The sequence below is a fragment of the Hylaeus volcanicus genome, chromosome 3, assembly GCF_026283585.1.
Source record: "Hylaeus volcanicus isolate JK05 chromosome 3, UHH_iyHylVolc1.0_haploid, whole genome shotgun sequence".
Lineage (NCBI taxonomy): Eukaryota > Metazoa > Arthropoda > Insecta > Hymenoptera > Colletidae > Hylaeus > Hylaeus volcanicus.
In genome coordinates this window covers 24523655-24549226 of record NC_071978.1, presented here as the reverse complement: position 1 = coordinate 24549226, position 25572 = coordinate 24523655, and the positions used below count along the sequence as shown (strand labels likewise).

Genomic DNA, 25572 nt, shown 5'->3' with positions numbered 1-25572 from the left:
TCCCTGGGCACGAAATTCCGATTGGTCTCGATGTCTCGGCTCGAATAACGTTCGAAGCGTTCTCGAATGTCAACGGTTTCGAAAGTATCGAATCTCTCTCGCAAGACCAAGATTCGACCGCCCATCATTTAACGATACCGTCGATGCAATCGTTCCGATCGCGAAGGAACGATTCGTTGTTCCTTCGTTTTTCCAACGGAGGAGCGATTTATTGGTAGAATCGATCGACTCGATGGCGTTACTCTTTCTTGGCATTTTTCTTCTCTGTACGTTTGTCTTCGTAGTCGCTGCACGACAGCGAGATGCATGGAAGGAGCTGGTATCAAGACGGGGAGGAAATAGTGATCTTGACGGAGGGTGAGGAGGTCCTTCGAATTTCTCTAGACAAGAAGGGTGAAACTAACTGGAGCTGGCTCAAGGTTTTCAGGCATCATCCCCCCGTAGAAATCTCCTGATCCGACCACGACGAAACCCACTTCGGACGAACTAATTACCCTTTCGACTTTCTGCAATTTTAACCATCCTCGGAGTCGTTGTATTCACTGAGAATCGATTTCATCCGAAGAAACGAAATTTGCTTACTTGTTCAAACTCGATCGGGAAAAATTGCGGAAAGATAAAGTCTAATTAACGTAGCAAAACCTCGAATTACACGATTTATTCGTTTCATGTTCGAATTGTCAATGTCTAATCGGACTCGACACACGTTCGAATTAAACTCTTTTGCGATAAGAAACATCTAAATTCATACATGTACCTAAGCGAGGGAACGTCGATGTAACTCGAGGATTTGCCGCGCATACATTCAAACGACATCCACTGGACGGACTGACGCGAAACAATTCGAGATTCGACGACAAGACCGACCACTTTCCTCTCTAAGTTACGCAGGCACATTTAAAACACAATTGTCACATGTACACACGTTAGTTTAGAGCTAATGCTGCACTCAAAAATCATATCTCGGTGCACTCGATCGTATCGTAAATATTCATGTAATCGTTAATCTCCATTAACCAATTACGTATTAACCAAGATATTAACGAATGTCGCCGGCATTCTCATCGAACGTTATCATCGATGAACGATCGTCGTTAACAATGCATGGAGAGAACGGACCGTGTCGAATCGAAACCACTGTCGAAGAATTAAGATCATTAACTCTTTATATGCATTAGATACGCTCGGCTATGCGTCAGTAAATTGTTTGTAACACGCACGGACTGTTGGCAGCAAGCATTATCTCTAAATGTTAAATGTTGTAACACGGATGGCCTCGATGCGCATTCTAGGCGCGTGTCGATTCTACCGCGATCGATATAATTCTTTTTCTTTTTTTTTTTTATAAAGTGTTGATAACCGAAGATGAGCAAAATAACGTATTCTTCCCCATCTTCGGTTTCGCTGCTGGCTCAACACGCTAGGAATTGTTGCATAAGTAGAAACGACCGGACACGCTCGAATCGAATCGAAAGCGGTTCGATTTCGAGCGGTTCGATTCGTACGAAATCGGGGTCATCCACAATTCGATATCGCTGGTCGTATATAACTGTGGCACTAACGTGGACGTGTGTGTGTGCCGGGCATGCAGGACGTCTTCGACATTCAGCGCAGGCCAAGTTTGCAGGAGCTAATCGCCGACTGGCCGATACTAGCGACAAGGGTCAAAGAGAAGGTTCGCGAAAAATCTTAAGCAACATTTTCTTAATTCCACGCGCTCGATTCCACTTTAACCCCTTGGGGCTCGCGGTGCGCGCTTCGCGTGATACGAGCGTTGAAATTTCGTTCGACAGCGGTGCCGTATCCTATCGCAGGGACTTAAAGCCGAGGCTGCCATCGGTATCGACCATTTTCCACTCGAATCGCGTCGAAAATTAATACCGATACTTTCCTGGTTTTCATCTATCCGATACGATCTTCGCGTAAATTCTGAACATGTATAGTAAGGTAAGGTAAGTGCACCTGGTTTCGACGCTTCCGATCCAGTTTATTAACCCTTTCGGTAAACGAATTCATGGCAAAACGTGTTTTGCGGCGTTCATAGAAATCTCGAGCGTGATTGACACTAACCTTTTGTAGTTTTGTAAGGCATACTATAGAAAGTAATCATACTCGTTTCGTGGATGCTGTCGACAGGTGGCAATAGTACCGAAAGGGTTAATATTAACAGTCTGGTCAAATCATCTCCAATGAATTATCAATGTTCGCGTCGATATCCTTCAACATTTTCAATTTAGATCGTTTTCACAAGGGAGAATAGACACTTATGACGTCATACCGGTGTTTTCGTACCTTCGTTTCCGTAAGGGCAATCGAAAAATATCGGTACAAGTCCCTGGTCGATCGTACGCGCGTCGAGGATCGATACGACACGTCCCCAAAGGGTTAAAAGCTTCGAAGGAGAGAATAAAACGCCTACACTTCCGTCCCGCAAGGCTTCAGTAATTTACTAGCATTTTTACAAAGCACTCTCGAAAGAGGTAAAGTGTTTTCTTCTTTCTTAATTTTTTTTTTTTTTTTTTTTTTAACGTATTTAGAACGATTACATCGATCCGACGAAGGATGTAATCCGAAGAGACGCTCGAACTCTGTTCCAATTAGCTCTGATCTGGAGAATGCGAATTCTTCACGAACCCGAACGATCGCGAGATTTTCCGTCGCGTTTGTAGCTTCTTTGCTTCGGGTTGCTGTGCCGTAGACGAAACTCTCGCGATCCTTTGAGAAAACTTAAAACCTGCTTTGGCCTGCGCTTTGTTTTTCTTAGAGAAACTCGGCTTCTCAAAACCCCCACGTGGAATCATTTACGTGATACCTTACGGCCTCGTTCCATCGCCTAATCGGACACTTTCTGGAGTAACGTTGCGAACGTTTGCTGGAATTCAGATACACCCGAGTCTTTAACTGCGTTTAAACGAATCCGGAATGTATTTGAAATTACCGATTTTATTGGGGGAACGAAAGTACAGTAAAGTCTCCTTAAATGCACAAATTTCTCTACGATAAATGCTCACTATCCCCACCGCTGGGAGCTATACCCCTTGAGGGGTCCAGGAGTTCGATCGCCGAGCAGTGCAACATGATCTGCGATCGGATATCTCGGTGAGACAATGCTAATGAGCTTTAGCTCCGTCCTCTTCTTCGACAAACATAAGAAAATATACGAAACGTTACAAGTTCAGTCCCGAGCTTGTGCATTTAAGGAGACTTTACTGTATATACTCAAGTTTTTTATTTTCATCGAGAGACTCGAGCAACGATTCTTTTTTCTGACTCCAATTTCGATCGTTTAAATACGTTCAAAGACTACGACGCATCCAAATTACAGGAAAATCCGTACGGCTGAGAAATTTTCCGATTAAGCATGGGACGGCCCCTTACACGAGCAATCGCTAAACGCCACCGCAACATTACATTTAAACAAACATTGTTTCTATTAAAACGTGAACGGTATACGTGCGTGTGTTTCTTGTGCTTAGTTTTGCTTTACAATCGGACACGCATAACGAAGAATATAAGTCGATATTTTCGATCAGACCTGTGACCGCAGACGAATTTTGTTGTTTTATAGAGTAGTGGATCTCGTAGACCCTCTCTGGCCGAATTAATTCCCGACTGGCCGATCCTGCACCATTTCACGAAGACGGAGGTTGGATTCTCGTACTCCTCGACACACAAATGCGTTAAAATAATTTCACGATACGTCACTCTGTAACGTTCTCGCTCTTTCTCTTTCTCTCATTCAAACTCGATCTGTCGACTAAAAATTCTTTTCGCGAGAATACCGTGTATTCTCTCCTCTCACTGTGCATCTTCTTGCGATAGATCCGAAACGCGCTATCACCGTAACAATACCTCCTCCGACTAGTCGACTCGTGAATTACTCTCTCTACCTTTCCATTCTTGGCTCTCTCTCTCTCTCTCTCTCTTCCTATCTATATTTTTCTCAATTCTTTCCTTGAACCCGTGCTCACGCACGGTTTCTCTAAAAAAGTAAAGCTTCGAACCTCTGTCGATTACTGTTCTTTCTCGTATCTAATCGTGGCGTCCTCCTCGGCCAATATATCTTGCAAATGGAAACATTTTTGCGAACAACGAATATTTTTTATTTTTGACACACCTGGATACATATTTTTGGTTAGATCTTTTCTCGTCGCAGCCGTTTTCGATGCCGTCGTGCCGCCTTTTCGCAGCCTTCGATAGACTCGTCTTCGTCGACCACAAATACGTTTTTCTCCGCTTTTTTTATTTTTCGACCAATTTTTTCGTACGAACTTTTTGCGTACTCTCTCGCTGGGACGAGACACTTTGTGGCTGATTCTTTTGACCACGATCGCCTTCGATTTTTTTCAATTCTTCTAACTCTTCTTCTTCCTTGTATGCCTAGCGACGCTGTCGTTGTTGAAACAGCATTACTTGGATGTAACGGCGAACCGTTCGCGAAAAATCCTCGATTAACAGGCCGCTCTTATTCGCAGAAACAAGAGAGCTTCCTGAAGCCGCTCGTGGACCAGTACGCCAAGGAGGGCAAAGACAAAAAGGTCGTATTCGAGGCGAACTTCTCGAAACCGAACTGCAAACCGAAATGGTTCTTCAGAAAAGACGTAAGTCGATTCCACCTGCTTACGTTGTCACCGAGACAACATCGATGCTTGGAAAACTATTTAATTCTATAGGATATCAAGCCACGAGAAATTCATATAGTTCGTTCGTCCTGTTTAGGAACTGTTCCCCTCGGCCAAGTACAAATTCAAGAACGAAGAGGATTGCTACCAGCTCATCATCGTGGGTCCCAAGGTCGAGGACACCGGCAAATACACCATCGAAATTTCAGGGGTTTCGAGCACTGGCTTCCTCAATGTCGAGGGTTAGAGATTGATTTAATAAATTCTTGCGAATGTTCATGTATTTTTAAAACATGAACGTTCGTATTCCGGTTATCGTTATCAACTACGAGCCTCTGTGTACTAACGATTGCTTTTCCTCGTTACTTAGAACCGGATCCGACCTACACGTTCACCAAACCACTCTCGAAGAAGACGAGTGGTTTCACCAAGCACGAAGTCTTCATGGAGTGTACCGTCAGCTCCAATCTTGCTCAAGTTTCGTGGTACAAAGGAAAGACGAAGCTCGAGGTAATATTATCGAGTAAACGTCGTACGAAAAACTGCCAAGTATCTGATCAATTTTTCTCGCAGGATGGCGACAATATCAGTATATCGAAGGACATGACTGGCGTCTGCCGATTGACCATTAAGAGCGCCACGCTCGAGGACAGCGGCGAATATATTTGTAAACTCAACAAGCAACCCGACAAGACTGAAACTGTCCTTACCGTCGTCGGTGCGTTGTCCTATTTCTAACTAAATTAACCCTTCGCGGTCACCCGCTGTCAAAATGAAGCTAGAATCACTATAAGTTATTAATTTTATGAAAATATATTAAAAATTGCCAGAGTTACGATTTTTTTTTCGCCATTTTGGATACTTGATAAAAATTGTTTGCCATGATATTCTCGTTCTGAAAGGTTCAAACTAATATCCTGAATTTTTACGAATCGTTTGGAACGATACTGGCAACGCGGCAATCGTTTAAACACGGCTGGGGTCGTTGGGACCTCGGAGGGTTAAATTCTAAAACTATCCGTCGAGTTTCTCAGAATTACAAGACATCCGTTTGCCTTCGCAGAGTATCCTTACAAATTCGTGAAGGTACTGAAGTCCCAGCAGCTCGTAGAAAAGGAGACGCTGACTCTGCTCTGCGAGTTGGACGACGAGGGTGGCGAAGTGAAATGGTTCAAGGGTGACCAGGAAATAGTACCCGACAAGAGGTAGTTATATCGCCCAGTTTCTTCGGCGCAACCTGTTGGAAACAGCGATCGGAGATTATGTAATCGTTATCTTGCAGGGTACAAATCAAGGAAGAAGGCAGGAAGAGGAAGCTCATTATCAAGGACGTGAAAGTCACGGATGCTGGCCAATACTCGTGCGTGAGCAACGCCGACAAGACAGAAGCTGAAATAGTCGTAAACTGTGAGTTCATCGAACGTCGCTTTAAACGGGATTTCCATGGATTTCCACGGGATCGATCCACGAATGGTTCGTTGATGAACGTAACTGGATTTTTCAGACGCGAATCGTTTCAACAAGAAATTGAAGGACACCCTGGCCGTGGAAAGAGAGAAGTTGGTGTTGGATGTGGAGCTACAGGACCAGACTGCTCCAGCCGAGTGGAAGTTCAATGGCGAGCCGATCAAGCCCAGCGATCGGGTGGAGATCAAGAATCTGGGAGGTGGCAAGCACCAGTTGGTCTTCAACAGCGTAGAGATGACCGACGATGGTGAGATCACCTGCGAAAGTGGACAGCTATCGAGCAGCTGCAAACTCACGGTCAAGAAGGGCGAGAGCAAGCCCATCGTCGAAGTTCCTGACAAGGTCGAGGGTCCTTGCAGCGCACCGATCGTCTTCGTTGTTCCTTTCAAGAGTAAGATCGAAATTCTACTTCTTTTATCTTGGAGGATCGAGCATTTTCTACTATTATCAATCTGCTCTTCTAGTCGAGGGCACGAAGCAAAGCCAGGTAGAAGCCAAGCTGATGAAAGACGGCAAACCGTTGCCGTTGAAGGAGGTCGAGGTGGTGGTTGGCGAGGACAAGATCACGTTCAAGGTCAAGAAACCATCTCGTGACCAATCTGGTATTTACCAAGTGAAGATTGGCAACAACCAAGGCGAGGAAGTCAAGGATGTAAACATTGTCATGCAAGGTAATTAAAAAACTTAAAGGTCCTCGATTCGCATGATTCTTCAGCGAAACCACTAGAACGTTTTTCAACCGTAAAAATATCACTTTTTTATCATTTATGTTATTAACAATTTCTACAAACCTTGATCAGACGTGCCAGCACCACCCACGGACGTCGACGTGAACGAGATCTTCCAGAACTCTTGCGTGGTGTCCTGGAAGCCTTCGAAGGACGACGGTGGATCGCCCATCACGAAGTACGTGATCGAGCGTCTCGATCTCAGCTTGAAGTCGCAATGGGACAGCGTCGGCGAGGTGATGCCTGGCGAGAAGTGCGTCTACAAAGTCGAGGACCTCGTCGCGAAGAAGGAGTACAAGTTTCGCATCCGGGCGGTGAACAAGCTCGGCTCCAGCGAGCCAGCGATGTTCGCGAAACCAGTGCTCGCGAAAGATCCATGGGGTACGTAAAGAATAGTTGGTAAACGTATGTAAATAGAATGAAAAATTTGTTCACGGGACGTTATTTATCGCGACAGACGAGCCTGGGAAACCAACGAACGTGGACGTGACCGACTGGGACAAGGATCACGCCGACCTGAAGTGGACGAAGCCTGAGAACGATGGCGGAGCGCCGATCACGGGTTATATAATCGAATACAAAGAGAAATTCGGCAAGGAATGGGTGAAGGGGAAAGAGATCCAAGGCGACGTGACCGAGGCGACCATCGACGGTCTGAAAGAAGGCACCCAATACGAATTCAGGATCAGAGCAGTGAATAAAGCTGGTCCTGGCGAACCTTCCGACGCCACGAAACCGATCATAGCCAAGAGCCGTTTCGTCAAACCGTTCATCGTTGGCGAGGGCTTGACCAATCTCATCGTGAAGAAGAGTCAAGTGATCAAGTACGACATCAAGTACGACGGCGAACCGGAGCCAGAGGTACACTGGTTCCTTGGAACCAAGGAGCTCGTCCAAGACTCTGCCGAAAGAATCACGATCGACAAATACGAAAGGAATACCGTGCTCACCGTGAGAAAAACCACCAGGCCGGATTCAGGAAAATACAAGCTGGTCCTGTCGAACAGCTCCGGAACGTGCGAGAGCGTCGCAGACGTTGTTGTCCTTGGTACGTTCTACTGTTTAATATTAATCCAAAAATAAATTGTTTCTTACTTAATCGAATCTATCAAGCTACTACTTCTTCATTTACAAAACTCACGAGAGATGTACATCATTTTCTAGATAAACCATCCAGTCCGAAAGGACCGCTGAAAGTGGAGGAGGTGCGTTCAGATCACGTGAAAGTGAAATGGCAGAAACCCGAGGACAACGGCGGTACAGACATCACCGGTTACGTTCTGGAGAAAATGGACATGGAAACGGGACGATGGGTCCCCGCTGGTGAAGTTGGACCCAACGAAGACAGCTTCACCTTCAGCGGCCTAACTCCCAAAAAGAAGTACAAGTTCCGCGTGAAGGCCGTCAACAAGGAGGGCGAATCCGAACCACTCGAGGTGGACGAAGCCATTCTTGCCAAGAATCCTTACGGTAAAGTATCACGCAATTTAATCCTTTGCGCTCCAAATTTTCTGATTTCGGTGGGGTAGCTCTCTCGGCATAGGACCGCAAAAGGTTAACCCTCCGAGGTCACACGTTCTGAAAATAACGCGCCGGTCACAAGGGGTCCCGATGGCCTCGGCCATGTTTAAACGAGTATCGTTCCGAACGACTCATAAAAATTCAGGATATTAGTTTGAACCTTTCAGAACGAGAATATCATGGCAAAGAATTTTTATCAAATTTTCAAAATGGCGAAAAAAAATCAGCAAGGAGGCAATGCGTAAAAGAAACCATTTTTTTTTTTACTAAAAAAATCATAACTCTAGGAATTTTTAATATGTTTTCATAAAATTAACAACTTATAGTAATTCTAGTTTAAGAGCAATTCTTAATTTTATTATTCTATTCCCTTACCAGACGAGCCTGGCAAGCCTGGCAAGCCACAAATATTCGACTACGACAACGTCAGCGTGTCCTTGAAGTGGGATAAGCCAGAGACCGATGGAGGAAGACCGATCACTCACTACACCGTCGAGATGAAGGACAAATTTTCACCAGATTGGGTCGAGGTAGCGAAAACTGCCGACGCCAATCCAGAGGCAAAGGTGGAGGGTCTGAAGGAAAAGATGGTCTATCAGTTCCGAGTCCGCGCCCACAACAAAGCAGGTCCTGGTTCGCCTAGCGAGCCCACGGACAACCATCTCTGCAAGCACAGAAACCGTAAGTGTACCCTCCACGATTACATTTTATATTCGTCTTTTACTTCGAGCTTCGACCGAACCGTGACGACGCGATGTTTCAGTGAAACCGAGGATCGACAGGAGCAACTTCAAATCGGTGATCATCAAGGCTGGTCGCACGCACAAGTGGTCCGTCGACATCACCGGCGAACCGCCTCCAGAAGCCAAATGGATCTGGAGAGACAACATCCCTCTGACGAACACGGAACGCATCAAGATCGAGAACGTCGATTATCATACAGACTTTACGATCGTTAACGCGATGCGCAAGGACACTGGGAAGTACACCCTCATCGCCGAGAACGCCAACGGCAAGGACGAGGAGACTGTGGAGCTCACTGTTCTTGGTAAGCTTTCAAAAAAGCTAAAAAAAGTAGAAGAACTCATCGATCTACAGTTGCTAACAGTAAGTTGCTCATCGATTGTTCGTTCGTTCTTCAGGAAAGCCAGACGCACCGAAAGGCCCGTTGCAAGTGACGGACGTCACCGCCACATCCGCCAAAGTGAAGTGGGAGAAACCAGAGGACGACGGCGGTGTTCCTATAAAAGAATACGAGATCGAGAAGCTGGATACGAAGACTGGCAAGTGGGTCAGAGTGGGCAAGGTCCCGGGGAACTCGCCGTTGACGGAGTTCGAGGTGACTGGATTAAACCCTGGCAGCGAATACAAGTTCCGCGTTACCGCGGTTAACGACGAGGGCGATTCCGAACCTCTCGAGAGCGAACGCCCTATCATCGCGAAGAATCCATACGGTAGGTCTATCAAATCGAACAGCTAGGAATTATACCGATACTAGCGTAACTGCCACGATAAAAATGATTAGAAATACATACCTCTTCGCCAGTCCGGGCAAAATTCTTCCTAGCTATTTGTTTTTGCTATCTAAACGCTGTTTCCGATTTGCAGACGAACCCCACAAGCCTGGAACGCCAGAGATCACCGACTACGACAACGAGTCCATAAGTCTGAAATGGACCGCGCCAGACTTCGATGGCGGAGCACCGATCGAGAAGTACATCATCGAGAAGAAAGATCGCTACAAGCCGGACTGGGAGAAAGCCATGGAGGTGCCCGGAAACCAGCTCGAGGCTAAGGTTGCCGACTTGAAGGAACGCGGAGAGTATCAGTTCAGGATCATCGCGGTGAACAAGGCTGGCCCATCTCCTCCGTCCGACGCCTCGAGAATGCAGATATGCAAACACAAGGCTCGTGAGTATTCGTTTCTTCTTTTCGTGTTTGTGCCACGGAACGAAGTACAAATGATATCTCGTTATTTTTCCTTCAGTGAAACCGAGGATCGATCGCACAAACTTGAAACCGATTACGGTGCGCGCTGGCAAGATGATCAAGTACGACGTGGACGTCCGTGGCGAACCACCGCCAGAGATCACATGGTATCACGCCAACATGGCGGTGAAGACCGAGGAGAACATCGAAATCGTTAACGTCGACTACAACACCAAGATCACCATCAGCGACTGCCTGCGCAAGAACACCGGGGTGTGGAAAATAAAAGCTGTGAACCCACACGGCGAAGACGAGGCTGAAGTGGAAGTTACGATTCTTTGTAAGTCTCGTTTCGTTCTGATAACTACCATTGACTACCAGTTTGGAACAAAAATATATCAATGTTAATGCATAATTTATACAAATGAAGTTTTCTGAAAATTAATTATATTTCTACTAATCTGGATCTAATCTCACTTTACACTTTTGTACTTTACACGAGGGTGGGGTCAGTTATGGCCCTCAGGCATAGGTACTGACCCTTCGATAATCTCTGGAGCAGTCTGATACTTGACCGAATGTTTGCACTTTAACAGCCGCTCCTGGTAAACCAAAGGGCCCTCTGAAGGTATCAGACGTGACGAAGGGCGGATGCAAGCTGAAATGGGGAAAACCAGAGGACGACGGCGGCAAGCCCGTCACCAGCTACCAAGTCGAGAAGCTCGACAAGGCCACGGGAAGATGGGTCCCAGTCGGACGCACCTCGGACACCGAAATGGATATCAAAGGTCTCCAAGAAGGCCACGAATACGAATTCAGGGTCAAGGCCATCAACGAAGAAGGCGAATCCGAACCACTGGTCACCGATAGCACGACTCTTGCAAAGAATCCTTATGGTAAGGATTCCTTATGTTACCTTCGCGAAACAAGAGTGTTTTCTAGCTCTCATAAGTAGATTCGATAAATTTATAGTGTTTATACGTGTTTTGTCGGAGTAACAAGATTCACGATGATTTACAGACGTAGCCAGTAAGCCTGGTGTACCAGAATTCGAGGATTGGGACGTGGATCGCGTCGACCTGAAATGGGAACCGCCCAAAGATAGCGGCGGAGCAGCCATCACGGGCTACATCATCGAAATGAAAGAGAAACCGTCCACCCAGTGGCAGGAAGCAACGGTGACCGAATCGCCTCAACCAAAAGGACGCGTTACAGGCCTGAAGAAGGGCTCGGTTTACCAATTCCGTGTTCGCGCTGTGAACAAGGCTGGACCATCCGAGCCCAGCGATTCGACCAAACCGCACACCGCAAAGGCGCGACACCGTAAGTGTCCCTCGGTGATTTGCGTTTTAGAGCGACCTCAGACGATGCTTTAAACGTCGATTAATTTCTCTTGTTCCAGTGAAACCACACATCAACCGCGACAAACTGCAGTCGATCAAGGTAAGAGCAGGTCAAGCGGTGAGACTGGAAGTCGACGTCGAAGGTGAACCACCTCCAACCGTCACCTGGAACTTCGCTGGAGCGGTTCTGCAGACCGGAGCAAACGTCAAGATTGATAACGAAGATTACCTGACGAAGATCCACCTGACGGACACCAGTCGCAAGCTCAGCGGCAAATACACCATCAAAGCCGTAAACGATTCGGGTCAAGACGAGGCTGACGTCGAGATCATCATCCTCGACAGACCTGGAAAGCCCGAGGGTCCGCTGGAGGTGACCGATGTCCACAAAGAGGGATGCAAGCTAAAGTGGAGCAAGCCAAAGGACGATGGCGGTCTGCCTCTGTCCAGTTACATAATCGAAAAGATGGACGTGACAACGGGTCGATGGGTGCCCGCTGGTATCTGCGATCCCGACAAAACAGAGCACGCGATCACCGGCTTGGAACCTGGTAAAAAGTACGAGTTCCGAGTCAAGGCTGTGAACGAGGAAGGCGAGTCGGAACCTCTGCAGACGGACACTGCCATCGTCGCTAAGAATCCGTATGGTACGTCGAATACTTCGCGATAATATTGTCGAGTTTCGGCATAACCAGATAACGAGAACTTAAATAAATAACAAATAACTTTATTTGTAGAAAGAAACTACCTCTTCGGTTCAATCGTAATTCTACGTTTTTAAATTTTCTTCCAGATCCTCCTGCCGCACCCGGTCTCCCAGAGATCGTAGACTGGTCCGAGAACATGGTAAAACTCAAGTGGGAACCGCCGATAAGAGACGGTGGCGCACCTATTACCGGATACATCATCGAAATGAAAGACAAGCTTGGCACTACCTACGTGAAGGCTGCCGAGGTCGAAGGACCTAAATGCGTGGGAACGGTAACCAGATTGGTAGAAGGAAACCAATATCAGTTCAGGGTCCGAGCCGTCAACAAAGCTGGCCCTGGTGAACCTAGCGAGCCTACCAATCCTCACACTGCCAAGGCTCGTTATCGTGAGTATATCCATTTATCGTTTCTTTTGTAAACGAGGATAAACTTTGCTATAGAATACAATTAGTATACATATCCTTTTATTTCAAACACGTTCATAATTTTATGTGATCCAATAATCGAAACTCTCGCAGTGAAACCGTATATCGACCGTACCAACCTGCAGCCTATAACTGTGAAATGTGGTCTCACCATGACCTTGGACGTGAACATCATCGGAGAACCGCCTCCAGATGTAACCTGGGTGTTCAAAGACAAGGAGCTCGTTTCCGACGACACGCTACGTATCGACAATATCGATTACAACACCAAATTCGTCATGTTGAAAGCGAAACGAGTTCACAGCGGAAAGTACGTCATCAAAGCGAAGAACGAAGTGGGCGAGGACACGGCCGAGATCGAGATACTGGTTATCGGTAAACCGAGCAAGCCGAAGGTATGTAATATTTAAATAAATCTTTTATTATCGTGATAATTAAATTTTAATAAACCCTGATATAAAAGGTATAAAAATTAATTTATATTTCCCATTAACTTACTTAATTACTCCATTTTCAATTACTATTACGAACATTCCATAAAATTATTTCGTTAATATAAATCACTTAACTAACAATAAAAAATAAAATTATATATATATGAAATTATAAAGTAATCATTTAATTAAATTAAATATTTTATAATTTTAATGTTTCATCACAAAATATTTTCTAAATATTTATTTGCGCGTGAATGAATTCCTTCGATTCTATTTCATCGAAATAATTCCACCGTTCAGGGTCCCCTGGAGGTGTCCGACGTGAACAAGCACGGCTGCAAGCTGAAGTGGGAGAAACCCGAAGATGACGGCGGCGTGCCCGTCGAGTACTACGAAATCGAGAAACTGGACCCCCTAACTGGACAATGGATCCCATGCGGAAAGTCCGTCGAACCGGAAGCCACGGTGACGGGACTCCAGGAGGGGAAACCCTACAAATTCCGGGTGAAGGCGGTGAACAGAGAGGGCGAATCCGACGAGCTGGAGACCGAGAAGTCCATCGTCGCCAAGAATCCATTCGGTACGACATCTTTCGTAACGAAAGAATGAGCGATCATACCAGCTCAAAGTGTACCGTGTAAACGCTAACAAACGCGATGATTTCAGACGAACCTGGGAAACCCGGCCGTCCAGAAATCAAGAACTGGGACAAGGACTTCGTTGACCTGGAATGGGCGCCACCAAAGGACGACGGCGGTGCACCCATCGAGAAGTACATCATACAGATGAGAGACAAGGAAGGTAGACAGTGGATAGACGTTGCAAAGGTCCAAGGAGACCGCACCGTCGCCAAGGTCACCGATGGCATCGAGGAAGGCCACGAATACGAATTCAGAGTCGTAGCTGTCAACAGAGCTGGACCTAGCGAACCCAGTGACACTTCCAGGAGTGTTGTCGCCAAACCACGGTTCTGTAAGCGCGATTACTTTTTCTAATTTTTCTAGCAAACTCGTCTCTAGATTCTATATTAACGAACGACCTTTGTTTGTAAAGTGGCTCCACGCATCGACCGCAAGAATCTCCAGAAGAAAGTAATGCGAGTGGGACAGCTGCTCCGTATCGAGGCGGACATACAAGGCGAACCGCCTCCAACTGTCACGTGGAAGCTCAAAGACACCGTCCTGAAGACCATGGAGCGTCTCAAGATCGAGAACGAGGAGTACCACACCACTTTCATTATTACCAAAACCCAGAGATCCGATACCGGCACGTACACCGTTATCGCAAAGAACGACAGCGGCACCGATCAAGTGGACGTTGAGATCCAGGTAAGTTCGTCGAGGAAATGTCTTTAATCCTTAGAAGCCTGGTTTTCCAAACGAAATTTTCAAAAAATAATATTGTATTTAACAATATTATTATTATGTCGTATTAACTATTGTTGAAAAGAATATTATGCAATGATATCATATATAGAGCCAGATATTAAAAACAAACCAATTGCAAGTGTACAATTCGATTTAAAAATCCGGTATCGAATTTGAAACTTACAACTAGTGCATTTCATACATACAGCCAGGTATTAAAAACAAACGTTGCTGCTTCAGGTTCTGAGCAAACCCAGCAAACCGAAGGGACCTCTGGAGGTGTCCGACGTGACCGCGGAGGGATGCAAACTGAAATGGGACAAGCCAGACGACGATGGCGGCGAGCCGGTGGATCACTACGTGATCGAGAGGATGGACGTCGATACTGGAAGATGGGTACCCTGCGCCACGAGCAAAACTCCGGAAGCTGACGTCACTGGCCTCAACGAAGGCAAGGACTACATGTTCCGCGTGAAGGCTGTGAACTCCGAGGGCGAATCTGAGCCCTTGGAAACGGCAATTCCGACCACGGCGAAGAATCCTTACAGTGAGTACACGTGAAATCAATCTTGAGATCGCTCTAAAACGATGACCGATGAAGATTGACGATGAAGGTTGACTATTGTTCGTTTTAATCGTAATTGTCGTTGTCCGTTTATATCGTCTGTTATTCATTTATGAAATTCGTAAATGTCCCGTGAATTCATAAATTCGTGAAATTATGTTACGTGTTCGAACTTTATCAAACATTTTGTAAATACGTCAATTTCATGGACCGGGTATACCTAGCGTTTACTTCTGGTAGTGTCCTAAATGTCGTTTGTTTTGAATCACAGCCGAGCCAGAAGCACCTGGCAAACCAGATCTGAAAGACTGGTCTAAACATCACGTGGACCTGAAATGGAAAGCTCCGAAGAACGACGGCGGAGCACCGATAGAGAAGTATATAATCGAGAAGAAAGACTCGTACGGTAAATGGCAGAAAGCAGCGGAGGTGCCTGGAAACAAGACCGAGGGACGCGTGGAGGACCTCGTCGAAGGACAAAAGTATCAGTTCCGCGTGAAGGCGGTGAACAAGGGCGGTCAGAGTAAACCTAGCGAGCCAAGCGACAGCTTGGTCGCCAAAGATCGCTACGCCGCGCCTAGAATCGATCGCACGAACATGAAGGACATCACTGTCAAGGCTGGCAGTCACATTCGCGTGGACGTGAAGGTGTCCGGTGAACCGCCTCCAACGAAGACGTGGTACCTCAACAAGGCCAAACAGGAAACCGGTGGTATTTTATCCATCGAACTGGAGGACTACAGAACGAAGTACATAGTGATGTCCGCCAGCAGAGCTCACTGTGGCAGCTTGACCCTGAAGGCGGAAAATAGCTCCGGAAAAGACGAAGCCACGATCGAGGTTCTGGTGCTGGACAAGCCTGGAAAACCGGAAGGTCCTCTCAAAGTATCCGACGTGCACAAGGAGGGATGCAACCTCAAGTGGAACCCGCCCCTAGACGACGGTGGTTCACCCCTGGATCACTACGTGGTCGAGAAAATGGACACGGAGTCCGGGAGGTGGATTCCAGTGGGACGCACGAAGGAACCCAACATGGCCGTGGAAAATCTGGTGCCTGGTCAGGAGTACAAATTCCGAGTTTCCGCTGTGAATGCGGAGGGTGAATCGGAACCTTTGGAAACTGACCACGGAATCGTTGCGAAGAATCCGTTTGGTTAGCGTCAAATCATTTTCCTCGATTAAAACCCCGAAACAGGCGAAGGAAAGACAAACTACCTTTTATTCGAAATATTTCGCAATGAACAAATAAACACTTATATGTTCATTGTTTTATTTAACTGTTTCGTCTGTTTTATAACTCGTCCGCTTTTTTTTTTTTTCGAATAAAATTTTGCCTACCTCCGGCTGAGACTCGCGAGCATCGAGCGATCGATTGATATCGTTTTGTCTTTTTCATAGACGAACCAGGCCCGCCTGGTCGTCCAGAGGCAACCGATTGGGACAAGGATCATATCGATCTAAGATGGACTCCACCATTGACCGATGGTGGATCTCCAATCACCGGATACGTGATCGAGAAGCGCGAAAAAGACGGGCCACGTTGGATAAAGGCTCTCGAGACCGGGCCTGAATGCAAAGGACGCATCGACAACCTCGACGAGGGCGTTGAGTACGAGTTCCGAGTGAAGGCCGTCAACGCAGCCGGTCCTGGCCAACCATCGGACGTCAGCAAGCCCATCACAGCCAAGAGCAGACGACGTAAGAACGGTTTTCATTTCTTCTCTTTATTTCGCTCTCTTCGTTATCCAATCTCAACGTATAATTTATTTATCCTCAGTTCCACCGAAGATCGACAGGAAGAACTTGCGCGACATCACGGTACGCGAGAACGAAGCGTTCCACTTCGACGTGAAGATCATCGGCGAACCGCCGCCGGACGTCACGTGGGTCCTCAACAACAAGAGCATACAAGTGACGACCTACCGTCGCATACAAAACGTTCCGTACAACAGCAAGTTCTTCAACGACAAACCCGAGCGCAAGGACAGCGGTTTGTACAAGATCACAGCGGTGAACCAGCACGGATCTGACACCGCTGACGTCGAAGTCACCGTTGTCTGTAAGTCCTCTTCCGTTTAGTTGCTTCAATGGTATTTGGTTGAAAAAAAAAAAAAGGATTTAAAATCTCGAATTTTCCACAGCTAAGCCTGGCAAGCCCGAAGGTCCGCTCGAGGTGTCCGACATCCACAAAGAGGGTTGCACGCTGAAATGGAAGAAGCCGAAAGACGACGGCGGCGAGCCCATCGAGGGTTACGTCGTGGAGAAGTTCGATCCAGAGACCGGTGTCTGGTTACCGGTTGGTAAGACGATGGGACCGGAAATGAAGGTGGAAGGACTGACGCCTGGACACGAGTACAAGTTCCGAGTGAAGGCGCTCAACAAGGAAGGAGAGTCGGAACCTTTGGAGACTTTCAGCTCGATCGTGGCTAAGGATCCATTCAGTAAGTGCTTTTTAATTGAACAAATTTGCAGACTTCGCGCACACGAGAGCTGTTAATATTTTGAAAGGTTATTTATTCCATTGATATCAACACTACAAATTTACTACAATTTTTTCGTATTTATTCTCCGAAATCTAGATCAGATTTTGTTACTACAGTAAAGTCTCCTCAAATGCACTGTCTCTACGATAAATGCACAGAAACGATCCCGACCACTAGGGGGTATACCTCTTGCAACGATAAAACTCACCGACATATCTTGGTGTTTTCGCTACGCCCTCTTCTTTATTCGCTGCCCTTCTCTAGGTTCATCGCATTCATGTTTATTCTGTTACTACCCATCCATTTCATCGCCTCACCTTCTTTCATCATATGACGGGACATGGATGTCGGCTGTTCGAAAATAAAAAGATTTTCAATGTTAAAAAAAATAAAAATCTAAGAACTTGGAGGTCCGTGTATTCAACTGTACAAACTTCTTTCAGCTGTCCCAAGCCCTCCGGGAGCACCGGAACCGGTCGACTGGACCGCCAACCAGGTTGATCTCACCTGGAAGGAACCGGTCAGCGACGGAGGATCGCCAATTACAGGGTACATCATCGAGAAGAAAGACAAATACAGCACAATGTGGGAGAAAGCTCTGGAAATCGAGACGCCAACCACGAAGGCCCTCGTCCACGGTCTCATCGAGGGCAACGATTACCTGTTCCGCGTGATCGCTGTGAACAAGGCCGGCCAATCGGAGCCTGGCGACGCCAGCAAAACGTTTACGGCTAAACCGCGCTTCTGTAAGTACCCATAATCCCAATGAACGCTTACAAGGAAAGCTTTTTAGGCGTCCGCCTCCGATTGTTTTGATTTTTGGATATGTTTCAAAGGACCGAAAAATAGGATATACGTATTTTTTATATTGACCCGTTTTCATATTTAAGGGGTGAAACGACCCCATAAAGTTTCGGCTGCAATAGGCTATCTCCGAAATTATCATAGATAGAAGAAAACTTTTCGAGAAACAGTTAAAAATAAAAAAATGGGCGAACATGCCCATTCAAAAACAACAGAAGAATATTTAAAATCACTGACACTGATGGAACATTATGGAACTGAACGGATACGGAACTGAACGGATACGGAACTGAACGGATACGGAACTGACACGTTACGGATATGTGTAAATAGACGAAATTTAGTCGAATCGATACTCGTTCAAATGCTGCGTCTCTTTATTATTTCCGACAACGAAGGTTCCCGCTGCACCACCGAGCAGCAAACATTGTAATTTTTAATATCCGTGGCCCTTGTCCAACTATTTTTCATTATCATATCGTATCCCTGACACCAAACAAGCCCGTATCCTCGTCGCAAATATATCGCACATACTTCTGTTCGTAAAGCACCGCACCAAACGCTTTATAAATAGTCCAGTTTTGGCACCTATCGATCGATCGGTCGCGTATAAATCTTCGTCGTTTCAGTGGCACCCAAGATCGATCGACGCAATCTGCGGGATGTCACTCTCTCGGCCGGTTCGCTGCTGAGATTCGACGCGAACGTGATCGGTGAACCACCGCCGCACATCGAATGGCGATACGGCGCGATCCCGCTGCACTCCGACAGAAAAGTGCAGATCGACAATTCCGACTACAGCACCAAGTTCAGTATTCGTCCCGTGTCCCGCGACGACAGCGGCGATTACCACGTAACAGCCAGCAATTCGTCCGGAAGGGACTCCGTCACCATACAGGTCGTAGTGACAGACAAACCGATGCCTCCCGAAGGACCTCTTCAAGTGACCGACGTCCACAAGGAGGGATGCAAACTGAAATGGAAGAGACCCAAGGACGATGGCGGCACTCCCATCGAATACTACCAGGTGGACAAGATGGACCCAGAGACCGGATGTTGGGTATCCTGCGGTCGATCCACGGAGCCTAGTAAGTCCGATCCTCCTCTTGCAGAAAATATATAAGTGTTACGAATCGAGCTAAAGCTTGCGTCGCTGTTACACGTGACGTCGATACGTTACTATTCTGCAAAACTATGGGCCGTATGCAAAATTGCAAATACGGAAATTGCATGGTAAAATGGGGCGCATGTTTCAGCGAGAAGGAATTTTTGTTAACTTTTTATTTAACGAGATATGATTGTCAAGTTTTGTTTTTCTAATGGAACTGTATGTTTTTTTTTAGATTATGCTATAGTACTTTTCAAGACGAATTCATTAAGCTTCAATGTATTTACCAGATTTTTATTAGTTTTCGAGATAGAACCTTCCAAAGTTTGCTTTGATAATTCATTCAAAAATACATTAAAGCTTAAATGAATTCGTCTTGAAAAGTACTATCGCATAATCTAAACAAAAATATACAGTTCCATTAGAAAAACGAAACTTGACAATCATATCTCGTTAAATAACAAAGAAAACAAAAATTCCTTCTCGCTGAAACATGCGCCCTATTTTCCCATGCAATTTCCATATTTACAATTTTGCATACGCCCGATAGTTTTGGTGTTAGAGCTCCGTATCACTTAAGCTGAGACACTCTGTAAATAAAGCATACGAGTGACTGGATCGATGAAACTCCTGCGTTCTTTCAGACTTGGAGGTGACAGGATTGACACCAGGCAAGGAATACTTGTTCCGCGTCAGCGCAGTGAACGCTGAGGGAGAGTCGAAGCCTCTGGAGGCGGAACAGGCGATCCTAGCCAAAAATCCATTCGGTGAGCGAATCAAGGCAGACATTCAGTAAAATTTCAATATAATCTCTACACCATAATCTCTAACCCATTCCCCTTGGACATTCCAGACGAACCAGGCAAACCAGGCGACCTGCGCGCCACAGACTGGGACAAGGATCACGTCGATCTCGCCTGGACTCCGCCGGCGAACGACGGCGGCTCGCCAGTCACTGGGTACATAATCGAGAAGAAAGACAAGTACGGCGAATGGGAAAAGGCCGTCGAAGTGCCCGCGGACGAGACCTCCGCTACCGTTCCCGACTTGATAGAAGGCCAACCGTACGAGTTCCGCGTGCGAGCCGTAAACAAAGCCGGCCCCGGCGAGCCATCGGATCCGACGCCAACGATCATTGCCAAGCCGCGAAACCAAGCGCCGCGCATCGATCGCACGAACTTGGTGGAGGTCAGAATCAAAGCCGGTCAGAACTTCAGCTACGACGTAAAGGTTACCGGCGAGCCACCTCCGACCACGAAATGGACGTTGAACAAGCGGGAGGTGAGACCCACCGAACGCATCAAGGTGAAGCACGTGGACTACAACACAAGTTTGAGCGTCCGAAACGCTACCAGAGCGGACTCCGGCAAGTACGTGCTCACTGCCGAGAACATAAACGGCACGGACGAGGAGGTGGTCAAGGTAACCGTTCTGGACATACCGAGCCCGCCTGAAGGACCGCTCAGAGCGTCGAACGTCCACGCGGAAGGATGCAAATTGAACTGGAAGCCTCCAGAGGACGACGGCGGCCAGCCCGTCGAGAAGTACATCGTGGAGAAAATGGACGAGACCACCGGTCGATGGGTACCCGCAGGAGAAACCGATGGACCCGAAACGTCCCTCGACGTGGAAGGACTCACTCCTGGTCACAAGTACAAGTTCAGGGTTCGGGCAGTCAACAAGCAAGGCAAATCGGAACCGCTCGCGTGCATGCAAACCGTCGAAGCGAAGAATCCGTTCGGTGAGTAAATCCATCTCGAATATTCCGGTGTATTTATGATTATTTGTACATGATTATTGTCTTCACGGAGTTTTTAATGATCGCAGACGAACCAGGAAAGCCTGGCACGCCTACCGTCAGCGACTACGACTCGGACTTTGTCGAACTGCAATGGAAACGTCCGGAAGAGGACGGTGGTTCGCCTATTACCGGCTACATCATAGAGAAACGAGACAAGTACAGTCCCACTTGGGAGAAGTGCGCCGAAGTCGAAGGCGACGTGAACCGTGGAAAGGTCAACGACCTCGTCGAAGGCACCCACTACGAGTTCCGGGTCAGGGCGGTCAACAAAGCCGGTCCTGGCGAACCATCCGATGCTTCCAAATCGCACTTGGCGCGACCTAAGAACCGTAAGTATTCCTATCCACCGTGTTATAGAAGGGTTACCTGTACTCCAACAATAAATAATCTGGAGATCCGTTAACAACGAAAACCCCTTCTTCCAGTTCCGCCGAAGATCGACAGGAACTACATGCTGGACGTGAAAGTGAAGGCAGGCGGTTTCTACGACTTCGACGTCCCCGTGACCGGCGAACCGCCTCCATCCAAGACGTGGTCGTTGAAGGGCGTATCGGTAATGGCGGACGATCGCATCAAGATCGTGAACGAGGATTACAACACCAAGGTTCGTGTGATGGAAGCCAGACGTTCCGATTCGGGAGTCTACACCCTGGAGGTGAAGAACATCAACGGCAGGGACGCTGCCACGTTGAACGTGAACGTCCTGGATGTACCATCTCCCCCCGAGGGACCGCTGAAGATAGACAACGTGACGAAGAACGGCTGCAACCTGAAGTGGCGTCCACCGAAAGACGACGGCGGCTCGGAAATTCAGTATTACCAGGTCGAGAAGATGGACACGGAGAACATGCGTTGGGTGCCGGTGGCGGAAGCCTCGTCGACTTCCGCTCACGTGGATCACCTGATCGAGGGACACGACTATCAGTTCCGCGTGCGTGCCGTGAACAAGCAGGGAGAGTCGGCGCCGCTCACTGGAATGGACACCATCACTGCCAAGGACCCGTATGATAAGCCAGATAAACCTGGGGCACCAGTCGCCACCGATTGGGACAAAGATCACGTCGATTTGGAATGGGCACCGCCCAAGAAAGACGGCGGATCACCCATCACGGGTTACATCATCGAGAAGAAACCGCGATTCGGACAGTGGGAGAAGGCCGTGGAAGTGGAGGGCAACAAGACGAACGTCAGAGTTCCCGACTTGGTCGAGGGACAGGAGTACGAGTTCAGAGTGATCGCCGTCAACAAGGCTGGACCTGGAGAACCATCCGAGGCCTCGTCTCCCATCGTCGCGAAACCACGATTCCGTAAGTACAAATACTAATAATAATAATACATTTTACACAGAAAATATTTCGAAGTCCATGTTCGATTAATCGTGATATTCCTCGTCGCAGTTGCCCCGTCGTTCGACCCGCACGCGATGAGCGACTTGACTGTACGAGCTGGCCAGAAGATCAGCTACATCATTCCGATCCAGGCGTCACCCAAGCCTACAGCCACGTGGACCTTGGACGGAGCGATAATCATGGCCGACTCTCGCCACGAGATGTACACCACTAACACAGAGACCACATTCGAGATCCAGTTCTCCGTGCGCTCGGATACAGGTCGATACGCGTTGACTTTGCAGAACGAGCATGGAAAGTTCAGGTATCTTTTACTCGTCGATGTGACGCATATGTAATTATTTCGGCCGAGAGAAATTAATCGAAATCCGTTCGTTTTAGCGCGAACGCGAGGGTCACCGTCCTGGACAGACCTTCGCCGCCTCAGAAACCACTGGAGATCAGCAACATCACCAAGGAAGGTTGCCACCTGGCCTGGAGGCATCCATTGGACGACGGTGGCAGTCCAATTTTGCACTACGTCGTCGAGAAGATGGACTTGTCTCGAGGCACCTGGTCCGATGCCGGCATGAGCATGATACTCAGCCACGAAGTAGCTAGGTTGACCCATCGCAAGGAATATCTGTTCCGCGTGAAGGCCGTCAACACCATCGGAGAATCCGATCCTCTGGAGGCGTCCAAGAGCATCGTAGCTAAGAACGAATTCGGTTAGCAGATACCATCGAACGATCCAAACCTTCTGTTAGATCGGAAACAATGTTACGTAATTTCTTTTTTATCTTTAGACGAGCCTGAAGCACCTGGCAGACCACAGATCACAGACTGGGACAAGGACCACGTCGACTTGCAGTGGCCAGCGCCGACCAGCGACGGTGGTTCTCCGCTAACTGGATACATTATTCAGAAGAAAGAGAAAGGTAGCCCTTACTGGGTGAACGCGGTCCACGTTCCTCCGAATCAAACGAACACAACCGTTCCGGACTTGACGGAGGGACAGGAGTACGAATTCCGCGTGATAGCCGTGAACGCTGCTGGACAATCCGAACCATCGGAGCCCAGCGATCTCATCACCGCCAAGCCTCGCTACCGTGAGTTTCGTCGATCTCCTTCGTGACTCTTCGAATTCTTCGTAACAATTAACCCTTTGCACTCGAGGCCTTTTTTACTGGTATATCCACCAGCAACTCGAAATGTTTCTTAGCATTCTATTGCCATGAATTCTAAGGTATCCAGATTTGAGAATAGGATCATCTTTACCTCGCTGACAATCATTTTATTGACACTTCGAGCTCCAAAATAACTTAAACCTAAAGAAACATTAGGTATTGTAGATTTGCTGCGTGAAACTTAATGGTAGAGTCACCTCTCGAGTGCAAAGGGTTAAAATTGTAATTGTAATGTATTTTATTCTGCCTCTCCTCGGAGTTTGCAGGGCAGCTTCCATACAACCTCTTTACACTTCGATAACTTAAACTACTCCTTATAAAATATCCTTATTCTAATATATAATATTCGAATATAAAAAATATACGAAACTGCACACCGTATGCAACGATTAAAATCGAACGTGTCAATAACGCAGAGAAATTGAACTCTTTCAGTGGCGCCAAAGATCAAGACGCCCTTGCAAGACATTCGAATCAAGGCTGGACTCATCTTCCACGTCGACATCGACTTCGTCGGCGAACCCACTCCGGAGGTCACGTGGACAGTTGGAAGCAAATCGTTGGAGACTACGAACAGAACAACCGTCACCTCGATCGGCTATCACACTATCGTTCACACGGTGAACGCCCAGAGATCCGATTCCGGATTGTACCACTTGCTGCTGAAGAACAGCAGCGGCATAGACGAGGGTAGCTTCAACGTGATCGTCCTTGATAGACCAGGACCACCAGAGGCGCCTCTGGAGTACGAGGAAATCACGAGCCAATCGGTCACCTTGTCTTGGAAGCCGCCCAAGGACAACGGCGGTAGCGAGATCACGTAAGCGATCATTAAATAAATAAATTAAATAAATTGATAGTTTCTGAAGGGCTCTTGGCGAGAACCACGAAATAAACAAACTTAATGGCTTCTTCCAGTGGATACGTGATCGAGAAACGAGACTTGACACACGGCGGTGGCTGGGTTCCTGCAGTGACACACGTGAATCCCAAATACAACCATGCCACAGTACCGAGGTTGCTCGAAGGTACCACCTATGAGTTCAGAGTGAGCGCCGAGAACCTTCAAGGTCGTTCCGAGCCGCTAACCACCGACCGCTCCATCGTCGCCAAGAACCAATTCGGTAAGTTTCTTTCTCTTTTCAACCGCGAACGATTAAAACGAGGCGAGTGTCCGAGCGTTTTAACCGCGAAATTTCGTTGGCTACAGTCGCGCCTGGACAGCCTGGCAAGCCAGAATTAGTAGACGCCGACAAGGATCACATCAAGATCAAGTGGTTGGCGCCGATCAGCAACGGAGGATCGAAGATAATCGGTTACGACGTGGAGAGACGCGATCGCGCGACCGGTCGTTGGTTAAAGGTGACCAAGGAGCCCACCAAGTACGCGGAATACTACGACGACCACGTAACCGAAGGTCACGCGTACGAGTACCGAGTCACGGCCATAAACGCCGCTGGATCTGGAAAGCCTAGCGACACGTCGTCGGTCTTCATCGCGAAACCGATGAAAGAGAAGCCGAAATTGAACCTGGACGCGCTCATCGGACGCAAGATCAAGGTCCGTGCCGGTGAACCAATTAACGTTAACATTCCACTGACCGGCGCGCCGACTCCCACCATCGAATGGACCAAGGATGCAAGGCCTCTCTTGGAAACTCTTCGAATTACGGTAAACAAAGAACACAGTTTTATTTATAGTCGTCGCGATGGCGCTCCTGCTATTAGATTAATAACCAAAGAAATGT

General features: G+C 47.5%; 1 protein-coding gene across 39 annotated transcripts in view; it reads left to right on the top strand.

Moving 5' to 3' along the window:
• The window catches only part of LOC128874148 (twitchin), an 86572-nt gene that overhangs the window by 43670 nt on the left and 17330 nt on the right, over positions 1 to 25572 (top strand). For all 39 annotated transcript variants that reach the window (XM_054118567.1, XM_054118564.1, XM_054118560.1 and 36 more), the window contains 41 exons: positions 4476 to 4601; positions 4720 to 4864; positions 4993 to 5132; positions 5196 to 5340; positions 5686 to 5827; positions 5905 to 6029; positions 6127 to 6480; positions 6554 to 6760; positions 6890 to 7198; positions 7275 to 7865; positions 7982 to 8287; positions 8717 to 9019; positions 9102 to 9386; positions 9481 to 9792; positions 9947 to 10249; positions 10326 to 10607; positions 10864 to 11163; positions 11288 to 11590; positions 11670 to 12257; positions 12404 to 12706; positions 12839 to 13140; positions 13483 to 13762; positions 13849 to 14154; positions 14236 to 14510; positions 14790 to 15096; positions 15386 to 16267; positions 16513 to 16812; positions 16892 to 17173; positions 17256 to 17555; positions 18041 to 18343; positions 19031 to 19489; positions 20154 to 20276; positions 20363 to 21250; positions 21337 to 21639; positions 21736 to 22617; positions 22708 to 22963; positions 23041 to 23366; positions 23445 to 23747; positions 24261 to 24645; positions 24744 to 24949; positions 25036 to 25496. In XM_054118567.1, coding sequence (XP_053974542.1) covers positions 4476 to 4601; positions 4720 to 4864; positions 4993 to 5132; positions 5196 to 5340; positions 5686 to 5827; positions 5905 to 6029; positions 6127 to 6480; positions 6554 to 6760; positions 6890 to 7198; positions 7275 to 7865; positions 7982 to 8287; positions 8717 to 9019; positions 9102 to 9386; positions 9481 to 9792; positions 9947 to 10249; positions 10326 to 10607; positions 10864 to 11163; positions 11288 to 11590; positions 11670 to 12257; positions 12404 to 12706; positions 12839 to 13140; positions 13483 to 13762; positions 13849 to 14154; positions 14236 to 14510; positions 14790 to 15096; positions 15386 to 16267; positions 16513 to 16812; positions 16892 to 17173; positions 17256 to 17555; positions 18041 to 18343; positions 19031 to 19489; positions 20154 to 20276; positions 20363 to 21250; positions 21337 to 21639; positions 21736 to 22617; positions 22708 to 22963; positions 23041 to 23366; positions 23445 to 23747; positions 24261 to 24645; positions 24744 to 24949; positions 25036 to 25496 — 13698 coding nt within the window. The remainder of the gene's footprint in view (positions 1 to 4475; positions 4602 to 4719; positions 4865 to 4992; positions 5133 to 5195; positions 5341 to 5685; positions 5828 to 5904; positions 6030 to 6126; positions 6481 to 6553; positions 6761 to 6889; positions 7199 to 7274; positions 7866 to 7981; positions 8288 to 8716; positions 9020 to 9101; positions 9387 to 9480; positions 9793 to 9946; positions 10250 to 10325; positions 10608 to 10863; positions 11164 to 11287; positions 11591 to 11669; positions 12258 to 12403; positions 12707 to 12838; positions 13141 to 13482; positions 13763 to 13848; positions 14155 to 14235; positions 14511 to 14789; positions 15097 to 15385; positions 16268 to 16512; positions 16813 to 16891; positions 17174 to 17255; positions 17556 to 18040; positions 18344 to 19030; positions 19490 to 20153; positions 20277 to 20362; positions 21251 to 21336; positions 21640 to 21735; positions 22618 to 22707; positions 22964 to 23040; positions 23367 to 23444; positions 23748 to 24260; positions 24646 to 24743; positions 24950 to 25035; positions 25497 to 25572) is intronic.